At 41.6% G+C, this 26601-nt stretch overlaps 3 protein-coding genes across 3 annotated transcripts in view; 2 read left to right on the forward strand and 1 right to left on the reverse strand.

Moving 5' to 3' along the window:
- The first annotated feature begins 1346 nt into the window (after nucleotides 1–1346).
- Nucleotides 1347–10705, forward strand: LOC118419798 (ufm1-specific protease 2-like). Its single transcript, XM_035826398.1, has 15 exons — nucleotides 1347–1460; nucleotides 2532–2703; nucleotides 2813–2910; nucleotides 3396–3624; nucleotides 4071–4324; nucleotides 4521–4614; nucleotides 4952–5103; nucleotides 5451–5553; nucleotides 6015–6116; nucleotides 6256–6300; nucleotides 6725–6900; nucleotides 7954–8052; nucleotides 8362–8464; nucleotides 9124–9248; nucleotides 9671–10705. Exons 1-15 carry the CDS (start codon nucleotides 1419–1421, stop codon nucleotides 9755–9757), a joined length of 1881 nt encoding a protein of 626 aa, XP_035682291.1. The 5' UTR covers nucleotides 1347–1418; the 3' UTR covers nucleotides 9758–10705.
- Nucleotides 10706–13275: 2570 nt separating this feature from the next.
- On the forward strand, nucleotides 13276–20824 carry LOC118420022 (toll-like receptor 7). The gene is made up of 5 exons (XM_035826726.1): nucleotides 13276–13390; nucleotides 13760–13945; nucleotides 14312–15796; nucleotides 16256–17385; nucleotides 17772–20824. Exons 1-5 carry the CDS (start codon nucleotides 13276–13278, stop codon nucleotides 18546–18548), a joined length of 3693 nt encoding a protein of 1230 aa, XP_035682619.1. The 3' UTR covers nucleotides 18549–20824.
- Nucleotides 19657–26601, reverse strand: part of LOC118418781 (rho guanine nucleotide exchange factor 17-like) — a 35453-nt gene continuing 28508 nt past the window's right edge. Inside the window, exons 18-24 of the mRNA XM_035824818.1 lie at nucleotides 26184–26439; nucleotides 24870–24962; nucleotides 24485–24552; nucleotides 23265–23413; nucleotides 22525–22699; nucleotides 21877–22134; nucleotides 19657–21282 (exon numbers count right to left, since the gene is read on the reverse strand). Coding sequence (XP_035680711.1) covers nucleotides 21104–21282; nucleotides 21877–22134; nucleotides 22525–22699; nucleotides 23265–23413; nucleotides 24485–24552; nucleotides 24870–24962; nucleotides 26184–26439 — 1178 coding nt within the window. The 3' untranslated portion in view covers nucleotides 19657–21103. The remainder of the gene's footprint in view (nucleotides 21283–21876; nucleotides 22135–22524; nucleotides 22700–23264; nucleotides 23414–24484; nucleotides 24553–24869; nucleotides 24963–26183; nucleotides 26440–26601) is intronic.

Raw genomic sequence — 26601 nt, forward strand, 5'->3', positions numbered from 1 at the left:
GCTTACCTCTGAGCAAGATCTGTATTTCTATCAGCGTAAATAAAAACTACCCTTTCCTCATCTTCATCAGTTCGGAAATGTTACTTTTACAGTGTCAAACATTGTACTGTATTCTGATGGCGTATGGAGTTGACTGTAGCAAGTGACCTTCTATAAAATATATCATGATTTACATATGGATTTATTTCTTGTCTTGTATTCTTTTCATGTATTCTTTCTATGTATTCTTTCCATGAAGGTCCTTTGTTCTCCGAGCGCATGCAGGACATGTTGATTTGATGACATCCTCGTGCGCATCAATTTTCAAGTTTACCAAAAAAAGGAAGTTTCAACTGTGCTTTAAATCGTACAAATAAGCTGCAAAAGGAGCAAATGTCTGCGATAGATGAATGTGTATATACATGTATATCGGAAAGCGTTTGCTAATGTCAACGTAAATTCCAAGGTCGAAGAAGAGTGTGAAAACAAAAATGAAGAATCTATTGTTCGACAAACTTGTTTTTCAATTCACACGCTCGCATCAGTACTGGGAACCCCAGATGATGTCATTCATGTAATTAAATCAACATGGCCGTAGGCTTTATATACTTCCTGTATTTTGTGGCCTTTCTAGTACAAGACCGGTCACCTTGACATAGAAAGCCACCTTGTACCTTGTCCAAGAAAAATGAGATCAAAAGATATTTTCTATGTCCCTGATCAATGTTTGACCTGTATATTAAACCTGTCCTGACCAACACATAATACACTTTATGTTTCTCGAATGTGTCAACAAATGTTAAGTAAACAGTTTTAAACCAGATGTAATTTTTGTTTCTCTTTTCCAACACATAAAAAAACTTTTATTTTTCTGATCAATGTTTGAAAGTGTCAGGTATATCCTGGCTAACACATAGTACACTTTATGTTTCACTAAATGTGTCAACAAATACTATCAAGTAAACAATTATAAACCAGATGATAACCCTCTACCCACACTCTCGAACTACAGAAAAATGGATGATCCCTCTTTCTCACCCACTAAATTTGCGAAATGGTGGACTATCCATTCCAAGTACATTGACCTGACATAAAACTAATGGTCCATGGATACAGAACTGGTCAAAGGTTAGTTGGAGTTATCTTATAAAATTATTGCCCACTCTTCAACGTGTAACGTTACGTGTTGTGTGATCTTGCGTGACACTATAACGTTACGGTTATCAATCCCAACATCTGCTTGGAAGATTTGCAGAAATGAGTGCCAAACAAAGTCATTTGGAAAACCAAGGAGGTTGAAACGTAACGTTACTTTAGAGGAGCAACGTAATGCATGTAAGAATTCCTTACGGTAATGACGTCGAAAAATATCTCTAGCCGCCATCCCAACATCTGCTTGAAGATGAGGTTACTGGAGGTCATATTGCATCATCATCAACATGGCGGCCAAAATCGTCCATATGTTGCCCGTCGTGAAAAAGGTAAGGATTTTCCCCATTTTTGGAAATCAAATGATTATATTTGTGTGTTTTTATTACGTATCTGACTGATGAAATGATACTTACCGCATATTGGCCTTGAACAGCGTGTGTGATCACAACACTAACGTTAGTAGTTGGGGATATTTAGTGGGGAGGGGGGCGTACTTGAAGTTACCCCAAATCAGTGTTTTGATAACTTTTTGCACAATAGTATTGCAGTAAACAAGCAGGCATGTTATGAAGGGTAGTCAAGAGAAAATACAACTTTATTTGTTGTTCTTTAATTGACAACATGTTTGTGTCACAGCCAACAATTGACTATTTACTAGTAGTAGATAATGAGAAAATGTTGTAATTCTTAATTTTGGAATTGGGGATTTGGACCTTAAATAAGCTCACTCACAGAGATCAGAACTCATGTGTAGCGACATAAATTCTAGGTAGCTTGCGTTACACGTAGTAGGTCAAAGGTAAAGTCCCTGTGAAAGAAAACAGTCCTTGACTTGAAGTTGTGTGTCTTGCATGGTCCATTGTTTCGATTTGCATACTACAGTACTGTAGTAGGAGTTTTCTTTTCTTTTACAGGGACTTTACTTTTGACATATTGTCTAGAATTCCTGTCACTGCCCATGCATTCTAGTCACTGTGAGAGGGCTTATATCTTTTAAAATCTTAATGATGAAATTGAATGTAGACGTATACCACAATGTTGCGTAAGGAATTTTGAGAACTTAGGGAACATAGTAACCGTACAAAACATTTGGCACGTGTGTGTCTGTCTGTATTACATGATACGTCAAGGCTTGCCATAACAATATTGTTCTGTACATTCTGCTTAAGACCAAACTTATCCCCACACATTATGAATAATGGACCTACTTGTACTTTGGACCTACGCGTATTGTCGGTTTGCTCTTTTATAACACGCTGAAGTTGTGGCTGCCCTTAAACTTGCGAGTTCCTTTAATGCATTTTCCAGTTAACGTTACTGTGGTGTGCAATTTGTACAATTGTATCAATGTATCTTGTATCTATATTGTACTTATTGTCAACCCTTTCCTCATATTCCAGCAAGTGAAGCAACATGTAAAGGTGGACGACCCGGGACCCCTGGGGTTCCTCCTGGGAATCCCCAGCACCAAGACTGGCGTCACCACAGTGGTGGGGTTAGGCGCCCTGGTGGGGTTGGACGGTACTGCACTGCAGCAAGAGGCAGAGGACACCTTACTCCACCTGCCCGCAGGTAAAACTCGTAACATCAAATCAAAATTAATTCAACTTACTTTCACACATTTGAAACCAAATGATGAAACAATGTGCATGGAGTAAATTGCTTTTTCTTCCTTTTGCAGGTATACGGCTGAGTGGAGTTGCGTACACCTCTGAGAAACCACCTACACCTGATTATGTGTCCTCCCAGTGTTTGAGATTTGTGCAGGCTGGACTAAAGGTAAGTGTTATGAGTACATCGATGAAGGTTTGATATCCAGGTAATACAGATACTCATAATATCATAATATGCCAAAAAGCAGTTACCCAAGCAAGTAGTTCCAAATCATATCCAGATGCCTGAGTAACTGCTTTTTGGTGTATTATGAGTACCCCTGTAGGTTGTATAGGTTAGTCATGTACAATTTTCATTATATGTACAAATCAATTATGTTTACAGAAACTGAGAAACTCAAAGTGCGATGATTTGGTTTAGAGTGTTGCCTCTTGAGTGACTATGATACTAACTGCTGATCACCATGCTTCATGGTTAAATTTGATTTGTGCATGTAACGTTATATGTAATTATGAAATTTTCTCCATGGCATGGCAGCTGTGACATCCCCTTCAAACACCCTATAGTGTAAAGAACTTCAGTTATTTTTTGGCTGGCTTTTCTCTCTTGAAGCAAAGTGGATACTTTACTACCGAACAATTCTTTTCCAGGATGTTATTGTAACAAATGAGTGGATTGTACAGCATATTCAAGTGGACCCAACCACTGAGAGTGAAGGAGATGCGCAGCTCTCAAAGGTGTTTGTTTATGACTCTGCCAGTGGCAGTGCCACCACCGTTGATGTGCGTGAGGTGGAAGATTCCATCCTCCCATCTACCACCCTGTTGTTACGTCTCCAGGGGCAACTGTCACTCGAGTTTGAATACAATCCTGGAGAAGGTGGGACATCTGGCATTTTGATCTGTCAATTTTTTTGTCCTTATCAAATTGACTCGTCAGTATTCTCAAAGAAGATATTGCTTGCGTAAAAAAGGTCTAATCCAAGTTCAAAATCAACCTGTATAAAAGAATATGGCAGAAAAGGTCATTGAAAAATAAGCATCCCAGCATAATTTTTTCCTTGTTCTGAAGTTTCCAAGGAAAACCTCCCCATAAAGTTTATTTCATGATGATAAACATATATGACTATGATATATGATTATATGATGTAGACAGTACATATCCATATCACAGACCATTAGCCACCTTCGTCACAAGAGTGACCAGTCTGGTTTGAACTCTGTGGTGAGCTCTGACCCGTCACCTGTCAATAATTGCCAATTTTTCGGCAGCTGGACATTAGCGGAAGAAGATTACTTACATACAAACCTCTTTACCTGCACTAGATGATGACATGTTCAAGGCCATTGAGGAGGGTTTCAGCAATCTCCAGGAAAAGATCGCGACTCCTGCCACCATATTCCACCTGATGGACAGCAATGTCCTCCTGCGACAGCACGAAACCGTGGACGCAACTTCGCTCCCCTTGTCTTACCAGGACCCCTGCCATAGGTTACTGCAGTTTGTGGCAAGACCAGACACAGAGGAGTTGCCCAAAAAAGGAGGGAGCAAAGATAGCAAAGGAAGAAGTAGCACACAGGTGTGAAATTTGCTGACTGTATTTTGTAGCCATAGTTGAAGGGATACATGTACTGTATTAAAAGTGTCCTTGTGCTTTGACCATAATGATAACTACACAGCTACTATCAGAGAATGAAGAGTCAAATTATCAAACAGACATTACAAAATATGATGATGATGATCCTTTATGAAGAGTTTCCATTGTTTCTTGCCAGGATGTGTTGAGTATGCAGCTCCTGTTCCAACAGACTGGTCTGGAAGCCATCGCCATGTTACCATCCTGTGTGCCTCTTATACACTGGGAGAAAAGTAAGTCATGGTCAATATCAAAAAGTTATGGCACTGTGTTTAACACTGTTCCGGCTAAGGTGCAATGCATTCTTTTCATGTAATTGTAATGGTACTGCTGCCTGGGGCTATGAAAGTTTGTTTGTTTTATTTTATTTGGATCTCCATCAGTGTGAAGTGACAGACACACATTTAAGTGACACACATGTGGCCAGAAGTCACCTAGTCTTTACAACATGTTTCCAGTTGGCTCAGCAGGTACTGGTGAGACCTCCCAGTTTGATATCCTTCTTTGCACACTCTGCCAAAGATCCATGTGTAGCATACAAATACGTACCCTTTGACTTCTGTCCTACAGGAAATTTCCACAACGTGTGCCTGCCCGTGTCCATCAATGCGACTGCCTACATCCACAGAGACGACCCAGTGTCCAGAGTACCCCAGCTCATGGTGGAGGCTGTCAGCAGGCAGCTCAGGGGCATGGAGACATGTCTCAACATGCACTTCCAGGTGGGTTATAGATTAAGTGTGAGGCAGCTATGTCTGTACTTAAATTTCTTTTTATCCTGAAACTAGCAACTAGCACAGCAATGGAAATGATAACTACTAGTATCTTTTGGATGATATTTTATTTGTAGGAATATAGGCCTTAGATATTCCTGTGACACATAAGAGAAAAGAATTTACCTGGCTGACATTTTTGGTAACTCTCAACTACCTTTCCATGACCTACTGACCTACCATGCACAGATGTTTCATGTGTAGTTTGCATTAGCTCCAATATTAGTCAGCAGAGAAAAAATTTGTTTTGGTCCCTGACGGTGTGTATACATATATCTATCTGCATGTATTTTCAGGGAGGCCAGTTTTGCGTGCCCACAGCCTACCACTTCCTAGCACCTGGCATGCCACACCTGCTGACAGCTGTCTATCCCAGCAGCCTACTTGATGACAAGTTAGGTAAGGACTGTAGCATGTTAATAAGTAAACACTGGGTGAAGTGAGGGTAGACCTTACCTGCTCTGGCACAACATGCAGAAACTGCACTGCTCCCTCTGGCATAACATATAGAAACTGCATTGCAGGCGCACACACACACACACACACGCGCGCACGCACGCATGCACGCGCACACACACACACACAGACGCACACACAGACACAGACACACACACACACACACACAGACACACACTCAGACACACACACACACACACACACACACACATACACACACACACACACACACACACACACACACACCTAGTTATACACATACAGATAAATCAGAAACTCTACTCCAGTCCCCTGAGCTGAGGGTGAGGTAATCATATCGGGCATCATTTCAATGTGTCATTGTTGTCTATAGTATATTACATAGTTTTGAACAACTTTAATTTTCACTTACGTGTACTCTTCAGAATGGTACAGGAAAGACCTACATCAAAGATTCTCCCTTCCTACGGACCGTCCTTTGTTGAGGAGACAAAATGCCTATGTTTTTCCTGAGGATCAACATGGAGGTATTTAACATTTTTCTATTGTTTACCACCCATACAATGTACAAATGTATGTCACTTAAACCTTAAAAGTTTATTGTCTTTGTCTCTTTTATGTAATTTGCCGAATGTCTGTAACTAACTCATTTTTATTTTCTGTCAGATATATATTTGACAAACACACATGAGGGGCTACCACCATCTGGAGGTTAGTTACCTTTTTCCAAAGTTCAGTTTGATATTTATAATATCTATAAGTAGTCAAATGTACATTTGTACGTAACGACACAAACAGATGTTGAAACTCTGTGATGATCACAACTACATTTGGTATGCTATATAGAATGACATATTTGAATGTGATGAAAAAGTGTTGTTACAACTTTCAAGGTTGGTAAACGTTTATGTTCCCAATACACATTGGTACAGATGATATATAACACTGAATAGAAGACAGTGAAAATTATGTACCGTATTAAATCTTCCCTGTACATGTACATGTAGATATGAATGGTCCTTTAGGTATAGACCAGTTAGCTGTCTTGAGGGCTGTCCTTATGGAATTTGGAGTAGAGTCTTTTGTATACTACATAGTGCAGTGATTGAGTTGAAGATATTTTGTTTGTGTTCAGTGAAGGGTGATGTAACCGTGGTGCAGGGCAGGTACACGTACCACCACTACATGCAGGACCGTATGAACGATAGCGGCTGGGGCTGTGCCTACAGGTCCCTACAGACTATCTGCTCATGGTTCAACCTACAGGGGTACACAGACAGGCCTGTCCCAACACATAGGGAGATACAACAGGTATGTTCAACCTACAGGGGTACACAGGGAGATACAACAGGTATGTACAACCTACAGGGGTACACAGGGAGATACAACAGGTATGTACAACCTACAGGGGTACACAGACAGGCCTGTCCCAACACACAGGGAGATACAACAGGTATGTACAACCTACAGGGTACATGGACAGGCCTGTCCCAACACACAGGGAGATACAACAGGTATGTACAACCTACAGGGGTACACAGGGAGATACAACAGGTATGTACAACGTACAGGGGTACACAGACAGGCCTGTCCCAACACACAGGGAGATGCAACAGGTATGTACAACCTACAGGGGTACAACGGGAGATACAACAGGTATGTACAGCCTACAGGGTACATGGACAGTCCTGTCCCAACACACAGGGAGATACAACAGGTATGTACAACCTACAGGGGTACACAGACAGGCCTGTCCCAACACACAGGGAGATACAACAGGTATGTACAACCTACAGGGGTACACAGGGAGATACAACAGGTATGTACAGCCTACAGGGTACATGGACAGGCCTGTCCCAACACACAGGGAGATACAACAGGTATGTACAACCTACAGGGTACATGGACAGTCCTGTCCCAACACACAGGGAGATACAACAGGTATGTACAACCTACAGGGTACATGGACAGTCCTGTCCCAACACACAGGGAGATCCAACAGGTATGTACAACCTACAGGGTACATGGACAGGCCTGTCCCAACACACAGGGAGATACAACAGGTATATACTACTTACAGGGGTGCACAGGGAGGTACAACAGTAATACAACCTACACAGACAGACCTGTCCCAACGCACAGGGAGACAGATACAACTGCAGCTATGCAGTTAACTATTTAATATTGGGAATGATGGAAAGAATTTCTCACTGCCTTTTCCACTTTGTAAGAAGTCACTTTAATGTTATAAATTCAAGACATGGCCTTTTTTCTGAATCAGATGAAAATGGTAGATATTTGCAAATTAAACTAATTAAAAATTTGTTGCAGAGTTTCAAGCATTGTTGTATTCCTTGTCCACAGGCACTGGTTGATGTAGGGGACAAACCACTAAAATTTGTGGGGAGCAGGAAGTGGATCGGGTCCATAGAAGTCAGCACATGTCTGAACCAACTACTCGGGGTAAGTTATCCACATACAAGGGTCAATTTTTTTTTCAAATCTGTGAAACTTATCAATTATCTACTGCTTGTAAATGCTGGGGCTTTTTTGAGACCTTTAAGTACCCTATGTACCAATGTTACAGATACAGTGCTATATGGGTAAAAATAAAAAATTTCTTTTATATTACAGATATGTTTTTATATTACATGAATAAACTTCTTTTCCTTCTTTTTGAGTCTTCCTACTCTTCTTCTTTTATACAAATGTCCAATATCTTTATGATCTTATCATTTGAATTTCATGTGCATATATAATGTGCATGTTCAGGTGACGTCCAGAATAATGTGTGTAAACAGCGGTGCCGACCTGGGGGGTAAAGGTCGTGAGCTGGCTCTACACTTCCAGACCCAGGGGACACCTATCATGATAGGTGGGTACTGCACCAAATGTGAAGCAAAGCTTAGTACTGAATTGTGCTTTGTATATCATTGTGTTTACAGAAGTACTTGTACTACAATGAAGTAATACAATTGACACCTAACCTGTGACATAATCAGAATGAATTGCAAGCAAACTGCAATTAGAATCTAGAATTTCTGACATGAACTTGCGGGGCTCAAACTGCTGGGTGCATCTGCAAAAATTGGAGTTGTGCACCTAATTTTTGACTATTACACTGGTGCACCTAGATATTTTTGTAGGCTACAAGGTAACTGATTGTATAGTAGTCTATTGTATTCAAAATATCCTTGAAATTCAAGTATCAGAAAAAGCAAACACACACAGGACCAATGCAATAGACTGATCATTTTAGACACGTGTATATGTACAACAAAGGTTACCTTTACATATACACTTGTCTAAAATGACCAGTCTCTATAGGTCCTGTGGGTACATATTTAAAATTTTGAAGTTATTTATAGAATAACAGATTCAAGTTCTGAAGAAAGGCAGTAAGGTTTGCAATTGTGTTTTGCTGACATTCTACTTTATTCTATGTTGTACCCCAAGGATCTTTCTGTGCACCTAGATTTTGGTGCAGTGGTGCAACCCAAAACTGAATTTCAAGCCCTGACCTATCCCCTGCAGGTGGTGGTGTCCTTGCTCACACCATCCTGGGAGTGGACTTCAGTGACCAGACAGGACAGATCAAGTTCCTGGTGCTGGACCCTCACTACGAAGGAGGGGAGGACCTGTCAGTCATTCAGGGCAAGGTCAGTCATCAGACACAGTTTTGTTTGTTTGAACCTTTGTTTATTCATGAAAGCTCAAATTGGCCTGCAGGGCATTTTTCATTGAGGTCATGAGGGAAGAGGCAAGGGTCAGACAAAGTATATACAGTTTACATGGTTTTGTAGGACACAGAGGTGCCCCTAGGAGCTTTCTCTTAAACTGCAGATTACAAACACAAAATCCTCCTTCACAGATACTGTGAACTGATTTGATATTGTGTTTTAATTTTAGTTACTATGTTACTTTTAACAAATCAAGAATTACAGTGGGCCAAATATGAGTAAAATTTGTGTAGCATTGACAAAAGTTTGATTTTGAAGAAATAGTATAAGAGATTATTTAAATGCATGGATAGTCTTTTTTGTTTCTTACAACTTAACTGCTACAACTGTGTACAATGCAGGGCTGGTGTGGCTGGAAGAGTGTGGACTTCTGGGACAAGACAACCTTCTACAACCTGTGCCTTCCTCAGCGACCAGACATCATATGAGAAATGAGATGTTCAACATCATTATCACAACGTTATTCAGAATCACGGTTGTGTAGCCTCAACACTGTGAACCCACTCTGCAGAGCTGCCTGAAAATGTGGTGTGAAGACTAGCCGACTGCTGCCCACCCTTGTCATGGACCCTCACAGCAGAATAATCAAATGCTAAATACTACAACTGCTATTACTAACAGCAATCTTTAACAGAGTCCACAATTTCTGAATTACCAGTTGTGTAATACATTGATGGAATTATTGAACAAGTTGCTGAAATATCTAGTCCTGTTACACTCTTTTATGATATATGATATCTTCAGGTGATAAGATTTAATTGTACAACAGAGACTCCACAACAAAACAATAAAAATTGATACTAAATACTGCTACTGCTACTACTACTACAGTCTTTATTTCTAAATCATCATTAGCATCATGTAATGAACTGATGGAATTATTGAACAAGTCATTAAGATTGCTAGTCCTGTTGCACTCTTTTATGAATCATAACATCTTCAGGTGATATGGCTTCTACAACAGAATTTTAAATGAATAAGGAGAGTACTCCTCAGGTGAAACAAATATACAGATAAATAAAAAAAAAATGAAAGTAACGAGAAAAAAGCTAACCATGAACAGCTACAATCGCACACTTCTCTAAAGTGCCATGCCCTGTCGTGATTTAATTGTCTGTACTTTGCTGACTGCAATATACATTTACAGATTAAGCAGTTGCTGGATTTAATGTGTTAAAAGAGTTCCTTTTATTGTGACTCGAGCTGTGCCATTTACCTGTTCCACTCTATGTATCTTGAAATACAATGTAGTATCCTCATCAATCAGTATATGCTCTCACAATAACATTCCACCTATAACAGACTAATGTTTGTAATAAACGAATCAAAATGTTGACTGTTGACATGTGTTAGAGATAAAAGTTGATTTAAAGCAGGAAAACTTTCAGCATTGCTATTGTTACTACATGTAATTAACATTTTGGTCGTTAGTTTGGAATGCATAGATCAGTTATATTTTTAGATTGATTTTTCATTATGAGTGCTTGCTATTGGGCTGTCCAAGGCCACTATCTGGCAGCCATGCCAAGTTGTCGGACAGGGTGTGATTATGTAGCCACAGATCCCCGCAAGCGGCGCAGTTGACAACAGTACGGGCAGCGGAGAGGTCCTTACTAGGTAAGTCGGTCTCGTTTTGTCTTTTTCAGAGAGGAACACTTCATTGTTTGGGATCTAGAACTTGTATTATTGGCCGTATTGTTTTCCTCTTGGAAAGGTAGTCTTTGTTATATTTTTCAAGTTTGGTCTATCCACAGCTCATAGTGAATTTGTATTTTGGCGCGAAATGCGGAGAAATCGTGTAAGGATTGCTGCTGCATTACTAGCATGTGCTCACGCGGGCTGAAATGTGTTCAAAAACCCACATCTAATGTCTTTCCCCAGTCATAATACCCGTAGATGCTTGATATCAGTAATTATTATAAATCAGTCATGTATTTAGAGCCGAAGACAAAGGAAGATTTTCGACTTCGTAAGACAAAGTCGAGGACTGCAATATGATTAAACCCGCAGGTGTCAATTAGAGCCTTAAGCTTCTGCTTCGATGATTTGCATAGGTCATTCGAGTAACCGACCCTACTTCATATGTTGGAGTCACAAAGCAGTTTTGAATCCCGCTGAATGGATCGTTGCAATCTAGAGATGTTTGGTGACTACAAAAATCTGCAGCAGTTTATGTTGGTGTAAATGAAACACTTTTTGGTTGAGCTTCAACTCTTAGAATTAGAATCGCGCTTCCAGCGGTCGGCCTTACAGTTGCCAGTCCACCTTATGGGGTCATTAACCCCAGTCTGCGAGAGACGGTATAAACACAGGCTACCAAACATCCATACTTGAGACAATTCTCAACAATTGAAGTAGGAGAGAAAGCATAAGAAGCGCTGTACGTGTCCCATCTCTTGCAGTATAGGAGAATGCTTGTATCATAGGTCCACGTATTTAAAAAGTATGATCTACAGGTTGTATAAATTGTACACGCATTGTTTTGCTGGGATACGTTTGTATCAGGCTGGCGAAGGACTTGTCAACCAGCAGTAGTTGGTGGATTGGCAAAGAAGGCTTTCAAATTTCAGTCTGGTAAATTAGAGGAAATTTTCTCAGTCGGAGACTTTGACAGAATCTTTTCCTCCACCAAGAACAAACAACCTTTGGAAATCAATGCTTGGAGCACGAAAATTGTGATATTATATATATATATATATATATATATATATATATATATATGATTCTCAAATTAGTTTTGAACAACGCCTTGCAGAATTTTTACACTTTGTTGCTTGGGACAAAACGTTGCCCTTTGATGATCTTTGATAAGTAATTTCATATCTGGCAGCGAGTCACGGAATCCTGTCGGACAACCCGGCAGTAGCCCGGGGTGGTCGCGGGTAACCACAGTTTATAAAACTTGTCGTCCAGAGAGAATCACAGTTGTTTTGATCGGGGTATGTTTTGCCACTGGCGAGACTGCGGAATGCCAACCCTGGGCAGACGACGATTTTGTCAGTACGCGGCCTTTCACTTTTCAGACAAGATTATATACATCCAAGGAGGTTGACCCCTTCTTTAAACCTCCTTGATACATCTGACACCTTCCAAAAGGCTTTCTTGTCCCAGTGGACCGTCTATTGGTTGTCGTGGAGATAACCACTGTGCTCGATTACAAAGACTTAGCCTCCAAGCAGATGTAAGGATCCTGCTCAGTCTTTAACTCCCACATGACTACATAGGTTACTCTGTATGTATCTGACGTCATGTATAAAAATAAACCATTCAACCAAACCATCCAACCATGTATGAGTAGACAAGAAATGGGACCGCACAAATGGCAGGATGCAAGGCTGGTTAAGTTTAGCTGAAGTTATGTGCTGCTGTGAAAATTTATCATGGAAATTGCGCGTAACGATATATGATAAACTACATTATCTAAAGATAACATTTAACAGTTCGTCTAAACAAGCTGTAGTTATTTAAGCATGCGAAACATTCACAGTCAATTAGTCATATGAAAGCAATGGAACAGTACCTGTTGTGGTATCCACCTATTATATAGTTTTCTGTTTTGACTCAGTAACAGAACTGTTGTTGAGCAGAAGGGTTACTGTTAAGGACCTGAAGTGCATCTTCAAACGCACTTTTGCGTTTGCGGTCTCTACTGCCAGTACCACCCAAGCCCCACCCTATTTTTGCGAAGCCACTGCATTTTAAGAAAAGAATATCTCCCGTTTTCGCAGTGGTGCAGTGCAAACTTTCAACTAACCTGGCTGTATATTGTACATCTGATCAAGGAGGTTCAAAAATAGGACCTCCTTGATTTGACGAATAAACCAACCCAAGCAGCTTTCTTCAATGGCCGAGCAACAATGCGTTTTGACTTTGAAGAGCAAAGTGTAAGCTAATTCGGTACAACTAATGTTCAGACATTGGACAGTTACAGGGCTGAAGACCTATGATGGCGACTGCAAACCCGCTCCTAAACAGGACAACCGTGGCCGTGATTGCCGTGTCGTTACTCGTGCTGCTGACCACCCCCGTCGTGCCGTGTCCGGGAGCGTGTTCATGTTCTGGTACACGTGTTCGTTGCAGTGGCCGTGGACTCACAGACATTCCAGACAACATACCCAATACTACAACATTGGTATACCTGCACGATAATGGTATACAAACAATCAAGAGCAACACTTTCATTGGACTGTCAAATCTGATGTATCTATATCTACGAAACAATGTCATAACCACCCTCTCCAACGGTACATTCTCCGGGCTGTCCAATCTTCAGGGGCTGTACATTAGGTATAATCTCATTAGAAAAATTCACAGTGACACTTTCAACGGTTTATTCAACTTGGAAGATCTCAATTTGAACCACAATTTCGTTAGGAGCATTGCAAATGGCGCTTTCGTAGGCTTGTCAAATATACAGAATCTCTACGTAGACTACAACTCATTAACAACACTGAAGAACGGCACATTCTCCGGGTTGTCTAATCTTCACTCCCTGTACATTCGTCATAATCGCATCAAGAGAATCTCTGGCGGCGCTTTCGATGGCCTACCTAGGCTTTCTAAGCTTTATCTCGACTACAATGTCATTGACAACATTACAAATGACACATTTGTCGGTCTGTTGAACGTAGAATATCTTTTGCTCTCACACAATTCCATCACAAGCATAACCACTGGCGCTTTCACCAGTCTGTCTAACCTTCGAACACTTAATCTACGTAACAATCTCATCACAAGCATAGCCGTTGGGGCTTTCAACAGTCCGTCTAACCCTCTAACACTTAATCTACGTAACAATTTCATCACAAGCATTCACAGTAACACTTTCGCCGGCCTATCCAATCTACAAACTTTGAGCCTCGACAATAACGCAATAACTAACGTTAGTGGCATCGTTTTGCCCAAACTTGAACGCTTTACTCTGCGGTCTAGTGACATTACAACGCTCACAAGAGGATTTTTTATCGGTCTATCAAGCCTAGAGAATCTGCAACTGCAGTACGGTGCCATCGACAGTATCGAAGGTGGAGCTTTTGATGGCCTGTCTAGGCTTAATGAACTGCACCTTGATAACAACGAGATTACGACTATCGTCAGTGACACATTCATTGGTGTGTCCAATCTTGAGTATCTCTCCCTTCATAACAACAACATCAAGACTATCACCAATTGTAGTTTTATTGGTCTATCCAGTCTTTGTCCTCTGGACCTTCACAACAACAACAACAACAACACAACTATCTGCAGCGGTGCTTTCAGTGGGCTTGGCAATCTTCGGACACTAGATCTCGAAAATAATGTCATAACCGACATCAGTTATGACACTTTTGTTGGACTCTCACGTCTTGAGTCTCTGTACCTTTCTAACAACGTCATCACTGCCATCGAAATTGGTACTTTTAGCAGTCTGTCTAGTCTTCAGTATTTGTGGCTTAATGACAACGGCATTATAACTATCGACAGCGGTGCTTTCAGTGGACTAGGTAATCTTCAGACACTAGAGCTAGACGATAATGTCATAATCATCAGAAATGACACCTTCGTTGGACTCTCACGTCTGTACTGGAAGCTGTACCTTCGTAACAACGGAATCACGGCCATCGAGAGCGGTGCTTTCAGCAGTCTGTCTAATCTTGAGTATCTGTACCTTCAGAACAACAGTATCGCCACTATCGACAGTGGTACTTTTAGTGGTCTGTCCAATCTTTACTATTTGTACCTTCAGAACAACCACATTACAACCGTCATCAGTGGAGCTTTCAGTGGGCTTGACAATCTTCGGACACTAAATCTCGACGATAATAGCATAACCAACATCAGTAATAACATTTTCGCTGGTCTTTCCCGTCTTAGGAATCTGCACCTTCGCAACAACGGCATCATTCAAATCGAAAGCGGTACTTTCAGCATTCTGTCCAATCTTAACTATCTAAATCTTCAGAACAACGACATTACAATTATCGACAATGAAGTTTTTAGAGGCCTAGGAAATCTTCGGACACTAAATCTCGACGATAATATCATAACCAGTATCAGTAATGACACTTTCATTGGACTCTCACATCTTTATTATCTGCACCTTAGTAACAACAGCATCGCAAATATCGACAGTGGTAGTTTCAGCAGTCTGTCAAGTCTTGAGAATCTGTACCTTCAGAACAACGGTATTGCAACTGTCGACAGTGGTACGTTGAATGGGACGAGAAAACTTTGGACATTAAATCTCGATGATAATGTCATAACCAACATCAGTAATAACACATTTGTGGGACTCTCGCGTCTTAGAAATTTGCACCTTAGTAACAACAGCATCGTAAATATCGACAGTGGTGCTTTCAGCAGTCTGTCCAGTCTTGAGTATCTGTACCTTCAGAATAACTACATTACAAATGTTGAAAGCGGCGTTTTCAATCTGTCCAGCCTCTATAGACTTTCTCTCAATTCGAACACCATAACCAACATCAACAGTAACACTTTTACCGGTCTGTCCAATATTGAGCAACTACTACTCGACAACAACCCAATAGCTAATATCAGCAGCGGTTCTTTCTCAAGCCTGTGTTATCTTCTTATGTTGTATCTCCAGAACAGTGGCATCACAAGAATTGACAGTGGCACTTTCGTCGGTCTTTACAACCTTCGAAAGTTGTCTCTTAAGAACAATAACATACGTCACATCGGTGCAAAAACGTTTTTTAGTCTGCTAAATTTAGAGGAGTTGTACTTAGACGGGAACCCATTAGGAAATCTAACTGACAACCCGTTTGTTCACTTACCTAAGCTACGAGTCATCAGTTTAGTCAGATGCAAACTCACTAGCATACCGACATTGCCACCGTTTATTAAATCGATTCATCTTGGTGGAAACCCTATACAGACACTTCAGTCTGGAGACTTCAGCGACCTTCGAAACCTTGTGGATCCAGATCTTTGCAACCAAGACGTGAACGCACAGGCAGATTATCAGCAAATAGATGAAGATGAGACTGATGACCACTACTACGACGACGAATACAAATACTACGACTACGACCACAACTACAACTATGACTACTACTACTACTACTTCTACTACAACTACGATAACGACAACTGTGACTACATCAGAGCATACAAGAATGCATTCGAGTACCCTCTCAGCACTGTGGCTAAAGGGGCATACAATGACCTTGATCAGCTGTACGCTTTAACGCTACGTGGTAACGGCATCATATACGTTTCGCCAGGAGCTTTCATCAACCTGCAGAATCTGAGAAATCTGGATCTGAGTTACAATGAGATCGCCTACCTGCTTCCAGACACATTTGTGAACGTTCCACGTCTTCTGTTCTTGTATCTCCACGGCAATAAGCTAACTGCCCTTCCACCGGAGCTGTTTGGGGCACTGCCGAGACTGAGGAAGGTCACTCTGCACAACAACCCGTGGACATGTGACTGTTGGCTGCAGGGTCTCGTCCAATGGATGAAGACCACGGGCGTGACATACGAGAGTCAGTTCCCGGTCAAGTGCACATCGAGTCCAGTACCATCCCTGCTCAATGTGTCACTGGCACGAGTGGATCCCCAGTCGCTGATCTGTGAGCAAACCACAACACCGCAAATAACGGCTTCCAGCGAAACCAGCACAACGCCTGAAGAAAACACCATTCCCTCACCTACAAAAAAGACTGCTGTAACAGTTACACCCCGCCTTGTTCCACCAAGAGCTGTTGCCTTGGTCACAACAACAACAACCGAATCGATAGTTCAATGGGAATCTCCTTCTGATGGTGTCATGGGCTTCATAATCTCGTACGTCAAAACAAACGGTGGCAGAATGCAAATGACACAACCAATCGAACCAAGCGTCAAAGTCTACAGACTACAGAATTTGTCTCCTGGTACAACGTACCACGTGTGTGTGATCGCACAGTATCCGGTGGGCAGAAGCGCAGTAACAAACGACACGTGCGTCACGGCCACGACAAAAGACGGCGACCAGACACTCGTCATCGCCCTGGCAGCAGTGGGCGTCATTGCAGCGGTGTTCATGGTGGGAACGATAGTGATGTGCAAGGTACGTCTGTCGTACTTCCCTTTGGTTATTATGGTGGATGATACAGCCATTTCTTTTTGTGCCAGTGGTTACCTGTTCCTGTGGTTACGAGTATGGTGGATGGATGGAACTATTCCTTTAGGTGAGCGGTCACTAACAATGCAGGAGACGGGTAATAGCTTCAAATAAAGAAAATACATCACTTGCTATGAGTTGTTTCCAACTGTACTTTAACTAACAGTATCGGCTTGGCACACGAACGCTTTTACTAGTTTTTGTGCTTGGGTGATATCGTCCAATCAAAAAGTCCTGCCTGCAGATAACCCGGCCCGGTGAAAAAAAACACAGTTTTGCCATTCAGCGCCGATGAACTTGTTACTGAACTAGAGGCTTATATCCCTTTTCAGTTGAGACGGATGCAGCGGTCTACACCCAGTTCTACCCCCCAAACAGCACAGAACATCCAAATGCAGTCAGCGGTTCCTCCGCCCACTACTCATGTGGTTCCTCCTGACAACGGGGTGGACACGTCAGCAGGCGGACCAACACCAACTCCTGATGACAACTTCTACATGCATCTGGTGAATCCTGTCGCTCAAGGAGGTGATGTTACAAACTCAGCAGCGGCGTCAACACCTGGTGAGAGTGGGGCGGCTCCTCTTGACAATGGACTGGACATGACATCCGGCGGAGCAACACCAGCCACTCCTGAAGACCACTTTTACATGCATCTGGTGAATCCTGCCGTTCAGGAATGCGGTGTCACAACCCCAGCAGCAACGTCAACACCTGGCGAGAGTGGGACGGCTCCTCCTGACAATGGACTGGACATGGCAGCCGGCGGACCAACACCAACCGCGCCTGATGACCACTTCTACATGTATCTGCGAAATCCTGCCCCACAGGGAGGTGTCGTTACAAACCAAGCAGCGACTTTAACACCTGGCGAGAGTGGGGCGGCTCCTCCTGACAACGGACTGGACATGGCAGCAGGTGGACCAACACTAACCACTCCTGATGACCACTTCTACATGGATCTTAGGAATCCTGATCCAGAGGGCGCCACAACCCCAGCAGCAGCCCAAGACAGGCAGTCTGAAGCCGTGTATGAAGATGTTGATGAGACATGGCAGCGACGTGGTGGAAGTGTAGAGGACCATATCTATCAGAACGATAGGATGTAGCGTTAAAACGTCTACTATGATATCATGTTATAGTAAATACTAGAGTTCAAAAATATAACATCTGTTTCAAACAGGAACTTGGCAGAAAATGCAGATGTATAAAGTGCAGATGTATATTTACCTTGCAATTATACTTAGAACTAATCGATATGCGGACGAAAACTATGTAACTTGTGAGGTACTTTTAAATTTGTCCTGTTCGTGATATGTTTAGCCTATACGCGATTCTTAAGATAAGGCTGAACGTAATATATGTTTTCACATGTTTTTACAAACCAGGACTACACGTATTTCCCTTTGAGAGTCTAATCTGTAGTACTGCTCCCTCCAAGTGCCTAAAACGACTGTCAAATTTGTCGTCTTCGAATTCTTTATACCTCCGGTGTACTTCAGAAAAAAAACAACAACATACTTTTGCCAATGAATTTGAAATACAGGGCCGACCAATGAATTGTCTTTTTTAGGACTTAGGACATTGTAAAAGGCTAGCAAAGGGATTTTTTAGACTTGCTTGACTTTTTTTCCCAATAGTGTGACCATTCAAAATCAATGACAATATCGACATTTCACAAATGTCAGGGCTTAGATCTATTAGAGTCTGTGATAATGACACCCATCCTTTACAATTTACCAATAGAAGTGGTCCATGGTCGAGTGTACATGTCTGGTAACATAACAAGCATAGACTGAAATTTTGTATCATGTAGATAATATCATAATCTATCCATGTGAATTTGGTGTTCTACTTATAGATATTAGCTTTTATCAAAGAGCGTTAGTTTGTTTTTCATGTTTTGCATATCGGTAATAATCTATACATGTAATAGTGTAATTGGTTGGCTATTGCTTTTGGGATATAGAAATTAAGCATATTTCTGTTCTTCAGGCTGTGTAGTAGTACTTATAGGCAGGGACAAAAAAAGACAGTGATTGTTGAAGGGCTTCTCTTACTTACAGTCTTACACATTAGATCTATCAACATGCACAAGACAGACTGCAAGCAAGACATGCCCTCAAACTGTCACCGCAGCTAGGTCAAAAAGAACCTTAGAAACGTATAAATGTAATAGAATATGAATATTATGTATAAAAACAAGGCAAGTCAACATGACGGCTGAATGTTTATTGTTCATATGATAATCTTTAAAATTTGTTACATTGTTTGGAAAGTTCCCAATAAAATGGCAAGAGCTGTACCAGTGTCATGTTTGACTTTGAAACAGTGGAAAGACTTTAATAATAGAAAATTAAGTACTTCATGACTCTTTATCTTGAGTTGAATCCTATAGAGTAAAATATCATATGGCTATAAAACTATGGCATACTTACAAGATATCCTCTTCTTTCAATTAAATACAAATCACTAAAGACATTTTACCTCAGAGTCAGATAGCTAGGCCACCATGACAAGGTAGCCAAATACACGTCTCCTATACATACTCATGCAGTTCTTTTAAAATATGAATTACATACTTCTTTTGTGTTATCATGGTACACAAGCCTATATATTCATTCATAAACTTTAGGGCATTTATCATAACAAGTTTAAACATTTTATTTCTGTACTGTATTTCTACTTTCCTTGTACAAAAAGAAACTTTCCTATTACTCTTTTCATCAATTTGTTTTTAAAATATTGGTTTGCGAGTAAAAAAAATTACAGGAAGGGGAAAATTCACTGTTCACTTAATATGCTATCACTGTACACAGCTAAGGTTCATATCTTTATAACATATATAACATTCGGATTCCTATTATCATAATTGGCACAAGATACAGAGGAGTATTCATATGATCAATATAAGTGATTACTATTACTATCCTTCATATAGCTGCTTTTAACTCATTTAACAAACATATAATGTAAAGGAATGTCTTTTACTTTCAAATGAGTTTGGAAGCAGCTTTGATTTCAGCAAAGTAAAAGCGGTTGTCATCATAAGATGTTCCCTTCATGTATGGCTTACTCACTACCATAATCATTAACAAGTTTTTCTTTACGTGCATAACAGAGTCAAACACACGGGCACTGGTTTAAGTGTTGGCTCTCCCACCTTGTGAAAAATCACACATTTATAATAATTCTGATATTCTCTCAAAGCTCCATTCACATCATAAACATCAAAATACTGTTGGGGAAAAAAAACATCACATTCAAATACCATTCTCGAAAGATGGGCTTTTCTGTGTTTAAAACTCACTCAGCTCCCAGTCCCATGTCTGACTTATAAAACACACCCCATAGAAGCCATGTACCACTATGTTATGATATTACCGAAATGTAAAATTGGTGCATATGTTTTACACAGATCTTCCTGTGCCAAGTGCAAAATTCATTCATCTTGTAAAAATAATCATATACGTTAACAGTGGACTTATGAGAACTTATTTAACACAAGTGTTCTTACTTAATATCATCATAATATATATGTTTATCTGAGGTCAAGGCAACAATTAAAATATGCATTGAGAGCTGATCCCTATATAAGGATTTTTACATACATTTGATCTCTTGGGGTATATAAACTATGATACAGGTGGGTTGGAGGGCGCGGCTACACCTGCCAGAGTAGTAAGTGGTTGGTGCTGTCGTCGCGCCCGGCAGTGTCCGAGGGGAAACTGAGATGGAAGTCTTCGTAACCGTCCCCGCCGCTGATCACTAACATCGACAGCGCAGGGGTGACGGGACTCACCTCGTCCTGGGAGCGCCAGCTGCTACTGCTTTTCAACGATCCTACAGACGTCAAACAAACTTCAGTAAATGTCAAGCTAACAGCGTATGTCCTTCATAGCTTATAAAACCGGGATTTCGAATGCCATTCAAAAATTTGGTGAAACAGTTTGAATTTCTATTTCAAATCTGTATTTCCTTTACTAATTGAAATCCAATAATACATTCCACTTCATCACAGCTGAGTTCAGTTCAGTTCAGGTCATCCTCTTTTGGGAGGTGACACCAGTGTAATCACAGATGAACTGAATTATAATTTGTAATATCAAAACAAACTTAAAAGTAGAAAATGAAACAGCGTCACACACACATTGGCAAATACAAACACTGTGACAGTCAATCCCTCACTCAAACACACACACACAGACACACGCACACATATCTCTTTGGCTCTTGTCGTCTCGTGAGACGGTCGACAGCTCTTCTCCCCGTACTACTACCTTGTCGTGGTGGGGAAGCACACATATACACGCAGAGATACAAACAAAGTTCCGAGTTATTTCCCTCATGAAGCCTGAATTGCCTAACACCATATCGCTATCTCTTTGTATTGGAACAAAAGCTTTGCTACACAGCACAAGGACATACTCTGCTTACCCATGATGACATTACCCATCCTCTTGGTGGAGGCGAGCTCCACAGCGGTGAGGAAGCGTACATGTCCGGTGTGCCCGTGGGATGACCCCAGGACGGTGGGGACGTGGCGTAGACTGGTGGTGTTGGTGGTGATGTGGGGGAGGGGGACCGTGACCACCACCCCAGCGCTGGTCCCCACCCACAGGAGATCCTTACAGGCCAGCAGTGCTGTGATCCGCAAACACGCTGCCTTGTGCTGACGTATGATGGCGTCCGAACCTTTAAAAACATGGTTTAAGTATTGTCAAAGATCTATTTCATACATTTTGAACAATGACATCTTGTTGATGCTGATTTCTAGTTACAAATAGATACAGAAATACTGCTGACATAATTATAAGGGTACGTCAATGAACGTTTGACATCCAGGTAATAAGATTCGCGAAAAAGCAGTAACTGTCACTCAAGCAACTGGACATGATTTTGGATATGATTCGGTTTCCAAAATCATATCCAGTTGCAAGAGTTACAGCTTTTTGGTGGGAGTTATAAGGGTAGTCTGCTAGTAGCATTCGCACAATACAATTACACTATCTGATGTCATGTGTATCTTTCTGCAAAACATCAGGGTATCACAGAATCCTTGAAAAGACCAGTCAGAAGCCCCACCTGCCAGCATCTTGTGAACTGCAGGTGCGACGTCCACCTCCAGCAGCAGTGAGTAGGATGTGGCGTGGAACAGACGCAGCTGTGCTGACCCCAGCAGCGACACCCACACACCCAGACCCATGCTCACGATGCAGTTGATCACACGACTACTGTCGTCAGTCACTTCATAGGAGTGCTGCAAATGATAGATTAAAAAATAGCTTTTCACTTCCTTAGTACAGAAGGAAAATACTGGTATAAAAGAAACTCTAAGTGAGTACCCCTACCACCCAGACATTACTGTGTGGGTGTAGCCATGAATCATCCTGGCTCTCAGCTACTAGCCTATTGGACTCAAGCCAAACCATATTTCTACTTTCCAATTACACCACTGCCTTCTTACATGCTGCAACTCTGCAATATGCACACTGTAGACTCAAAATAAGACAAACACACACACTAACTGATTTTAATATTCCTGTTTTCATGGAGCTAATGATAATGTTTTAGCTTACATGAATCTTTAAGTTTATGAAAAGGTAGTGTTTATTTAACATAGCAAATGGATTTTGTTCCCTTTGCAATTTTCATGGAAGCTTTTTCTTTCAGTTTGTGAAGAAACCTTTAATATGCTGATTTACCAGTACAAAAGTACCCATACTCCATAGGGACAGCTGTGTTAAACAACTTTTTATACATCAATGGAAAGTTTATAAGTGGCTCCCATCTCTTCAGAGTGTCATAAAAAATGTGTACTGTACCTCCACGGTGAGAGAAGTGGTGTTCATGATCATGATGTTGTTCTGACATCCACACCAGACCCTCCCCGCCACGGCCAGCATACGTGTGATGGGACTGTTCACATTACCTATGGTCAGGGTGATGGGCTGCTGTAGGTCCCAACCACAACCTGGGAACAACCAATCATAATGGTTAATACAACATGGAGGGGACTGTTCACGTTACCTATGGTCAGGGTGATGGGCTGCTGTAGGTCCCATCCACAACCTGGGAACAACCAATCATAATGGTTAATACAACATGGAGGGGACTGTTCACGTTACCTATGGTCAGGGTGATGGGCTGCTGTAGGTCCCAACCACAACCTGGGAACAACCAATCATAATGGTTAATACAACATGGAGGGGACTGTTCACGTTACCTATGGTCAGGGTGATGGGCTGCTGTAGGTCCCAACCACAACCTGGGAACAACCAATCATAATGGTTAATACAACATGGAGCGGACTGTTCACGTTACCTATGGTCAGGGTGATGGGCTGCTGCAGGTCCCAACCACAGCCTGGGAACAACCAATCATAATGGTTAATACAACATGGAGCGGACTGTTCACGTTACCTATGGTCAGGGTGATGGGCTGCTGCAGGTCCCAACCACAGCCTGGGAACAACCAATCAGAATGGTTAATACATGTCAACAACATGGAGGGGACTGTTCATGTTACCTATGGTCAGGGTGATGGGCTGCTGCAGGTCCCAACCACAGCCTGGGAACAACCAATCATAATGGTTAATACAACATGGAGGGGACTGTTCACGTTCCCTATGGTCAGGGTGATGGGCTGCTGCAGGTCCCAACCACAGCCTGGGAACAACCAATCATAATGGTTAATACAACAAGGAGGGGACTGTTCACGTTACCTATGGTCAGGGTGATGGGCTGCTATAGGTCCCAGCCACAACTGGGGGCACCAATAACAATGATGACAAGGTTTGATTTCAGAAATCTTCATAATCTTTGTCAGAACATACTGAAAATGTATTGCAGATACACACAAAAGTACACACATAAACACAATGTACACAAAAAATAAAGTTAATATATGTCAACATGGGAATGTTGTAAGACGTTTTCGAACGATGTACAACTCAGTGCAATTTGAAATTCCAAAGATGTAGCACTCAATGCAAATCTCCAGTGAAATGTACACAAAAGCAAAATCAAATGTGTATGGTTCTTACCTGGTTCCCTTCTGTACACAACCATGTCACCATTGGCCAGGGACACAAACACCTTGTTATCCAGATACCTGCATTAGAAACATAACAGCACTGTTACACAGAAACAAAAATAGGTACACTTTGTATTTCCATTGGTTCTCTGTGTGCTGTATTTTTGCACTGTTAATATGAAAAATTGGCCTTCAATAGCAAGTCAAGTGAAAATCCTAGAGACACACATTACATAGTCTACATAATGAAAATGAACCCTGAAAAATGCTGTGCCGTGTTGCAATCTGTTCTGCAGATTTCTTGAGAAGAAAATTTTCTATAAATATAATTCCATGATAATAAGTTTTGGGCATCTGTGCCACATAATGAGTGAGACTTGACCTGAGACACTTACAGAATGTCCTGTACAGCTGCAGTATGCTGTAGCTTGGTTCTGTTCTTGCTCTTCCTGATGTTCTCTGGGTCCCCACACTGGTAGATGTGGATGCTGGAAATGCGAGTAAAACAACTTAAAATTCATTATCTAGTTTCATCATGATGGACATGAAGTGTTTTTCCATATCTCATAATTTAATGCCCAACAAAAAAGGAGCACTGAATAACAATAGAGCCATCTAATTGTAAAGACCATATCACACAGTCAATGAGCATCGGCTGTACTTGTACATTTTGTAAATTGCCAGAGAGTTGCTAAATTGAAAAATTGCAAGATACTCGAGAACAGTTTTCACCTTCAAATGTCATTTAGAGCTTGCAGGCTTGGTTAAGATGCCATTTAAGCCCATTAAGATACCCTCCTTACCATCCTCCGTATTCGCGACCATATCGAGTAGGTTGTTGTCGTTGTTGTTGTTGTTGTGGGCAGTGCCCGCCAAATTTAGCGGGCCGCCGGTCGGCCAGAGTCGGCGGGCGTCAAGGCCGCGTTTTGAAGTCACCGCGTCGGTACGATACTTGTTTATTATTCAGATTCAACCATATGCAACGATGGCGTGTCTGTTATTTCTATTCATGCTTTTATCGGATTTTAAGCCTGTAAACTACCGAGTCTTGTTTTTAGAGGAAGGTGAGAGTCCTTGCTACAAGTAATATTCATTCAATTTTTAACACATCCGACTGAAAATCAGCGCCTCCTTAACACCGCTAAAATAATGTTCCGTGAGCTACATGTACTTCATTTTCCCCAAAAGCGCTATAATTTCCAACCATGAGAATAAATGGCTTTTAAAGCAGTATGTAGCACAACAACAAAATTTGCAATGGAATTCTGACAGAGGCTTCGAGACCACCACCGGAAACTCTACCGCAGCGGGGGGAGGGAAACCCTTGGTCGGGCAGCGAGCACTTCACACGTACGTAGTAATGTGCTGTAATGTGCTGCAGAGATTAGGTTTATGGCGCTTTGAAAATTGCGACTGCCAGCAGAGGTTAGGTTTTGACACAACAAGATATAAAAAAAAAATAGAAAGCCTGATAAAAACGACTAAACAAAAACGTTAAAAAAACAGCTGGAGCCTAACCTCTGCTTGGAGAGTAAACTAAATGCTGCTTTCTCTGCTTAGCACTCAGCATTCTGAACAAGTATGGAAGTTGAACACACTACCAGCTGTAGTGACTGCACAAAGTTGTATGGCCTGGGGGCTACTGAAACGGAGATGGGCGCTGCTCTTTATGCATTCAGGCGTTGGAAAGACTTTGACTTTTGACTTACCAGCCATCTTCTGTGCCCAGCCACATGGTGTTGTGAGCAGCACTAGGAGACACCAGCAGGTCCTCCAGGCTCCCCTGCACCGCTGTGCCGAAACTTGTCTTTCTGAAGGCGAACCCCTCCCCGAGGGCGGCCCGGCGAGCCTTCTCGTCTTCACCCTCCTCCCGCATCTGTGCCTCGTGTTTCTGTTTGTCCGTCATCTCCGTCCACACGTCGGGAGACTTCTTGTTGTTGGTGTCTTTTGCGTCATCTTCTGTATCTGCAAGAAAGTTTAGAAAAACTTGGCGTCAGTTCTACAACAGAACAATAAACAATTTCAAAACCTTATTCCTACAGTTATTAGCACATTATCATGTCACTCAGAGGTTGGTACTGATTCTTGGGGATCTAATTTTTGTCAATTATACAAATATAGCAGCTA

Source organism: Branchiostoma floridae, chromosome 7 (genome assembly GCF_000003815.2).
Source record: "Branchiostoma floridae strain S238N-H82 chromosome 7, Bfl_VNyyK, whole genome shotgun sequence".
NCBI lineage: Eukaryota > Metazoa > Chordata > Leptocardii > Amphioxiformes > Branchiostomatidae > Branchiostoma > Branchiostoma floridae.